The sequence below is a fragment of the Nannospalax galili genome, unplaced genomic scaffold (assembly GCF_000622305.1).
Source record: "Nannospalax galili isolate Female #2095 unplaced genomic scaffold, S.galili_v1.0 scaffold432, whole genome shotgun sequence".
NCBI lineage: Eukaryota > Metazoa > Chordata > Mammalia > Rodentia > Spalacidae > Nannospalax > Nannospalax galili.
Window position 1 is genome coordinate 300,426 of NW_008331138.1, and position 7,107 is coordinate 307,532.

General features: G+C 47.1%; 1 protein-coding gene across 1 annotated transcript in view; it reads left to right on the forward strand.

Moving 5' to 3' along the window:
* Prkd2 (protein kinase D2) overlaps positions 1-7,107 on the forward strand; it is a 33,787-nt gene that overhangs the window by 9,041 nt on the left and 17,639 nt on the right. The window contains exons 9-12 of the mRNA XM_008821815.2: positions 3,235-3,352; positions 4,154-4,231; positions 5,795-6,053; positions 6,842-6,894. Coding sequence (XP_008820037.1) covers positions 3,235-3,352; positions 4,154-4,231; positions 5,795-6,053; positions 6,842-6,894 — 508 coding nt within the window. The remainder of the gene's footprint in view (positions 1-3,234; positions 3,353-4,153; positions 4,232-5,794; positions 6,054-6,841; positions 6,895-7,107) is intronic.

Genomic DNA, 7,107 nt, shown 5'->3' on the forward strand with positions numbered 1-7,107 from the left:
GAGGCAGAGGCAGGTGGATCTTTGTGAGTTCCAGGACAGCTGGGGCTATAAGGAGACCCTGTCTCAAAAAGACAAAAAAACAAATAAATAAAAACTATTTTTATGTGTATGAGTGTATTGCCTGCATGTATGTAAATACACCTTTGTCATGCAGTGCCCATGAAGGTCAGAAGAGGGTGTCATATCCTTGGAATTGGAGTTAAGGACAGTTGTAACTGCCTTGTGGATCCTGGGAACTGAGCCAATCCCAGGTCCTCTGCAAGAGCAGCCAGTGCTCTTAACCACTGAGCCATCTCCAGCTCCCAAAGATTAATTTTTTTAATTGTGTGTGTGTGTGTGTGTATGTACATGTGCACGTGCACACATGAGTGCATGTGCTCGTAGAGACCAGAGGCATCAGATCTCCCTCCAGCCCCATGAAAGTACATTTTAGCTATCATTTTACCACCAAATAGTTTTCATCTTGGATTGGCTAAATCTGCAGATGTGAACTGGGAGACTGACTCTCACTATGGACTTTGTGAGGATTAAGTGTATTGACACAACTTCAGTACCTAAAACAGTGCTTGGTACACAGTAAGCATTAAATAGATGCTCACTCAACACGAAGCACTAACACAGTTTTTGGCATTTATTTATTTATTGCATTTTGGAGGTGCTGTGGTGTGCCCATGGAGGTCAGAGGACCCCTTGCAGGAGTCAGTTCTCTCCTTCCACCATGAGTTTTGGGGATCAAACTCAGGTCATCAGCCTTAGTGACAAGCACTTTTACCCACTGAGCTGTCTCACCAGCCCATTTTTTTGTTGTTATTTTGTTTAGTTTTTGCACGCTAAGGAAGTGCTATACCACTCAGTGACATACCTATCTCCTATTCCTTTAATTTTTCATCTCATTCTATAAATGGATTTTTTGACAGATGTTTAGTAACATTATTAATACATTAGTATTAATATACAAATACATATACTGTTGGGGTAAATTTTTATACATACACAATGGAGAGAGGTATTAGAGATCAAATCCAAGGGCCTTGCTTATGACTGACCTCTTTCTACAACCTCTCAAAAGGTTTTTGGAGTCTTTAATTTTTTTTTTAATTATACTTACTTGTTTAATGTGTATGTGCCACATTTGGCCTCCAATTTTCTTTTAAATTTATTTTGTGTATATGAATGTTTTGCCTACATGTATGTAAGTGCACCAATGCACACAATGGCTCTTGGAGGTCAGAAGAGAGCATTGGGTCCCCTGGACTTGGAGTTTACAGTCAGTTGTTATATGGCATGTTAAGTGCTGGGAATGTAACCCAGGTCCTCTGCAAGAGCAGCCAGTGCTCTTAATTGCTGGGCTATCTTTACAGCCCCTCAAAATGTTTTAATAGGGTTGGGGTGATGGCTCAGTCTGTAAAGACTTTCCATACAAGCATGAAGGCCTGAGTTTGAGCCACATGACCCACATATGGAAGCTGGACACTGGTGTGCTTCGAATCCAGGCCTGAGGAGGTGGATACAGGCAAATCTCTCAGGCAGGCTAGCCAGGCTATCTAGCTTAATCTGCAGTCTCTGCCGAATCTCAGCAAGAGACCTTGTCTCAAAAAACCAAAGTGGAGGCTAGGCACGGTGGCACACACCTTTAATCCCAGCACTGGAGAAGGAGAAGCAGGTGAATCTCTGTGAGTTTAAGACCGGCCTGATTTACATAGTAAATTTCAGACCAGCCAGGGCTACATAGTAAGACCCTGTCTCAAAAGAAATAAAAAAAAAAGACAGACAGCTCCTGAGAAAGGACACCTGAGGTTGACCTTTGGCTTCCACTTGCATGTGTACCTGCCCACACATGGACAGACGGACAGACACCCCCACACAGAGATATTCTGGCTCCCCCTGTTAGGTTAATCTACTGTTGACCCAGGCACCTCCCAAGAAAGCTTCTGAGCTATAGGTAGGCTTTTCCACACCAGAGCCTTTTGCATGGGTGAAGGTGTTGGGAGAAGTGGTCTGTTTTACAGGTGAGGAAACTGAGTCTGGCCACCTTAGGTCCTGCTCTAGCACAGGATCTGGAAGTTGTCAGGTCTAGAATTCTTATGTCTTCAGCTCACACTGTAGTAATGACATCTTAACAGATGCAGGAATGGAGGCTCAGAGCTGTCAAGTCATCTGTCTGGTATCACATAGCTGGCCCCATGCTTGCTCTGTTAAATGCCAGAAACACTTGCTGAAGGTCCTCTGTGTGCCAGGCTCTGTGGTAAGCTCCTTAGAAAGCTTTTCATTCTTCACAGCAACCTCTCTGATGGGGAGACTGAGAGGTCTCACAAAGTGGTTAGGTCACTGCCAGACAGTTTGACTTCAGAATATTATGGTGTTGACAATGGAACCCAGGGTCTCTTGTATGATGGTCTACCACTGAACCACATCCTCAGCCTGTAACTGGCTTCATAACCTGGTCCTCTCAATGGTCCCCTTCCAGCTGAGGATGAGCCTCAGATGATAGAGCACTTGCTAAGATTGCAGAAAGTTTTGCAGCACCATTTAAACTCAGTATGGTAGAGCATGCCTGTAATCTAGTACTGAGGAGGTGGAGGCAGGAGGATCAATACATGAGACTGTCTCAAAAAGCAAGACCAGGCCAGCAAGATGGCTCAGACAGTAAAGGTGCTTGCTATGCAAACCTAAGAACCTGAGTTTAACCTATAATCCATGTAGAGGTGGAAGACAAGAACTGACTTCATAAAGTTGTCCTCTGACATCCACACACAGGCTGTGGCACAGGCACACACACATAAAATAATAATAATAATAAAAAAACTAGTTTTTGTCAAGATTACTATCTACTGGGGCTAAAGACATTGGCTGCTCTTTACAACTGTCCTTAACTCCAATTCCAAGAGATATGACATCCTCTTCTGACCTCTGTGGGCATTGCAGGACATCAACACACATACACGCAGGCAAAACACTTGTAACACATAAAATAAAAATAAATATTTATTTACAATTAATATTATTAATATAAATTATATTACTATATTATTAATATAAATTGTATTAATGATTTATATAAAAAATAATTTTTAAAAAATAGTAAAGCAAGAGAGACCCTCCCTGAAATATCTGGAAACACCAGGTGGCAAATGTTCCCTGTTACTGTTCAGAGATTCCTCCTGTGGCCCCAAACAGGACAGTATTTTCTGCATGTAACATGTGGCACCTCACCCCTTCCTCTGTTCCCTACAGCTCCTTGGGATATATCCCCCTGATGCGGGTAGTACAGTCTGTGCGACACACAACTCGGAAATCCAGCACCACCCTACGTGAGGGCTGGGTGGTCCATTACAGCAACAAGGACACGCTTGTGAGTGGGTGGGGCTGGAGTTGGGGGACAGCCATGTTGGGGGGTGGGCTAAAGATGGAGGAGGGCTGGGATGGTCTGGGTAGGTGGGAGACAAGTGGACAGAGCTAGGGGTGGGCTGGAATCCAGACGTAGGGGTGGGATGGAATAACTTGAGGAGTCAGGGCGCATAGTCTGAATGGTGTTTAGGTGGGGGGACCACAGTTAGGAGCAGGCAAGGAAAGTGGGTAGCTGAGGTCAGGTGGGTGTGGCTAGATTTAGAGGCAGGTGGAAATAATTTGGAGGACCCAGGAAGAGGTAGATGGAGGACCCAGTGGCGGGCCAGGAGGTCTGGGTGGACACATTCTCTGTGCATTTCCACCAGCAGACAGGAAAGCAGCTCTAGAATCTAAGGATATGTCACAGTGATGGAAGGGGGCTGGTAGGATTTAGAGGGAGGTGGGTTTAGGGTGGCGCTTAAGGCTTGGAGAGATGGCTCAGCATTTAAGAGCACTGGCTGCTCTTGAAGAGAACCCGAGTTCAGTTTCCAGCACCCACATGATGACTCACAGCCTTTGGTAACTCCAGTTCCAGGTGATCTGACACCCTCTTCTGGGCCTCCACGGGCATTGCATGCATGGGTGCACTTACATGCAGGCAGAACACTCATACATATAAACTAAATTTAGGAGAAAAAAAATGAACACAAGAGCTTAAGTAGAGGAGCCAGAGTTAAGGGAGGAACTTGGCTGGGTCCTACACAGATGTCCTGCAGGGTGGGGTAGCCTGGTAGTCAACCTTACCCTGTCCACCTTCCCTCAACAGAGAAAGCGGCACTATTGGCGCCTGGACTGTAAGTGCATCACCCTCTTCCAGAACAATACCACTAACAGATACTACAAGGTGGGTCTCTGCCCCTCCTCCAGCAACCACTAACCCCCACCATCTGCTTTGCCTGTGTCATCACTGTCATTGTTGTCATCACTGTCTCCTCCTCATGTGTCCCCCCAAGTCCATCCCTGTGTCTCCACCACTCCCCACCTCCACCCCTGTCTCTACACATGGCTCCTCTATCTAGTAAAAAGCCTCAAATAATAGTATTACCCTGTTTATTATATTATACTATAGTAGCTAGAAGAGTATTTATTAAAACCTTCAGGACAGGAGCTGGAGAGATGGCTCAGTGGTTAAGAGTATTGACTACTCTTCCAGAGGACCAGGGTTCGATTCCCAGCACCTGCATGGCAGCTAACAACTGTCCGTAACTCCAATCCCAGGTGATCTGACAGCCTCTTCTGACCTCCGTGGGCATTGCACAACTTGGGTGCACTTACCTACATGCAGGCAATACACACATACACATAAAATTTTTTTTTAATTTTTTTAAAGTTTAAAAAAAATGAAATATTTAGGAGTTGGGCGTGGTGGCACATGTGTTTAATCCCAGCACTCGGGAGGCTGAGGCAGGTGGAGCTCTGTGAGTTCAAGGCCAGCCTGATCTACCTAGTGAGTTCCAGGACAACTGGGGCTACAGTCTCAAAAAAAAAAAGAAATATTTACATACATACATAAAACTGTGAGAGTGCCCAGTGATTCCACTGCCCTTGGAATAAAGCCCAGGCTCTCCTTTGGTCTCCTCTGTGGAGTGTCTTTCTTGGACTGTCTCACCTTTAGGCCACACCCCTCTACCATACTGCCTAAGTCACTTTTTTTGAACCCAGAGTCTGATCATGGCTGATAGGCACTCTACCACTGAGTCTCACCCCAACCTCTCAGTACCATAAAGGTGTGTGCCACCATGCCCAGTGCAAGCCCTCTACGTACCTTCTATTTTTGAGGCCTGGCCTCACCAAGTGGCTTTGAACTTGTAACTCTCCTGCTGCAGCCTCCCCTCTGGCTGGGATTCTAGGCCTCCACCACCAGGCCTGGCTGTCACTTGGCTTTTCTCTCCTCCCTCCCAAGTCTCTTCCCTTTCTCATCTATTTCCCCTTCATTTTCTCTCTCACAGCCTCTTTCTTGTCTCCTGTCTTGATCTCATCCTATCCTGTGGACTTTCTACACAGCCAGAAGCTGCACCTCACCTGCTCCAAACACTTCCATGGCTACGTAGGGCCCTCAGACAACAGCCGCTCATGATCCCCTGATGCCCTGTGTAACCTCACATCCTTCATTATTCATCAAACACTTATCAAGTGCCTCCAGCTGCCAGGCACCATTCTGTGTACATGGCCGGCCCACTAAGCACAGCAAGCCTTCCTTAGGGCCTTCGTACATGCTGTTCCCTGTCCTCTTTGCCAGCTGATTACTCTTATAAGGTGATTACTCTGAGAGGCCTTCCCTAACTCTTCATGCAAACCAGGTGTATCTTCATTGACTCTGACTCTTGTACGGTCCTCTTGAGTGAGCACAGGAGCAGCAGGGACTGCCACCAGCTATACCTAAGCTGACACTTCCATACCCTGCCAGGAAATCCCACTGTCAGAAATCCTTGCGGTGCAGCCGGCTCAGGACTTCACCCTCGTACCCCCGGGCACCAACCCACACTGCTTCGAGATCATCACTGCCAATGCCACCTACTTTGTGGGCGAATCACCTGGCGGGGCCCCAGGTGGGCCAAGCGGACAGGGGACCGAGGCTGCTCGGGGTTGGGAGACAGCCATCCGCCAGGCCCTGATGCCTGTTATCCTCCAAGATGCACCCAGTGCCCCAGGCCACATGCCACACAGTAAGTCCCCACCCAAAGTCCTTTGGGCTGGTGATTGGGGCTGGAGAGATGGCTCAGTGATTAAGAGCACTGGCTGTTCTTGCAGAGGACCCAGGTTCTATTCCTAGCATTCACGTGGCAGCTAACAACTGTCCATAACTCCAGCTCCAGAGGATCTGATACCTCTTCTGGCCTCTTCAGGCAACTGCACTCAAAGTGCACATACCCACACACATATATACACATAGATATAATTTAAAATGAAAACTTAGGGCAGGTTGGAGCAAGGAGAACAGGGAAGAGTTAGTTTGTGGGTTGGAGTTATTGGGGTCTAGACTGGGGCTAGGGGAGGCTGAGGGGGTGGCAGAGGAGGAGAGGCATTTGAATGGTAGAAGGATCAAGACTTAGGAAGTGTCTAGTGCAGTTTGTAATGTGATGGGATAAATTCCAGGGAACTTGCTGAAATTTGTTAGGACTGTCCCTCCCAGCCTCAGTTTCCCTCTCTGTTAAGTGGGATTACCTCCTTCCTTGGCACTCAGGATATTGAGTCAAACACTAGGTGTATCATTGTGACATCATATCTCAAATACATTTCATTTCTTGCTCCTGGTAGTTCTTTTATTATTCCCATTCTCCATATGAGGAAACTGAGGTTCAGAGTGGACTACTCATGAGCTTGGGCAAAGCTGAACATTGTACATCTCCCCATTTGGATGTGGGTGGTGTGGTGCCCGAGGTGGCCTAGGGATGTACAGGTGACAACTGCCCTGACCCTGGGATGCCCTCACTTGTCTCTCCCTTCCTCCTAGGACAAGCTTCTTTGAGCATCTCTGTGTCCAACAGTCAAATCCAAGAGAATATGGTAAGTCTCTCACCTGCCCCAGACATCTTCTGTCTCAGTTTCATTTAGCTTCTTGTGATTAAAAATACCCTGATAAAGCTGGGCGTGGTGGCGCACGCCTTTAATCCCAGCACTTGGGAAGCAGAGGCAGGCAGATCTCTGTGAGTTTGAGGCCTGCCTGGTCTACATAGCGAGTTCCAGGCCAGCTGGGGCTACAGGGAGACCGTCTCAAAA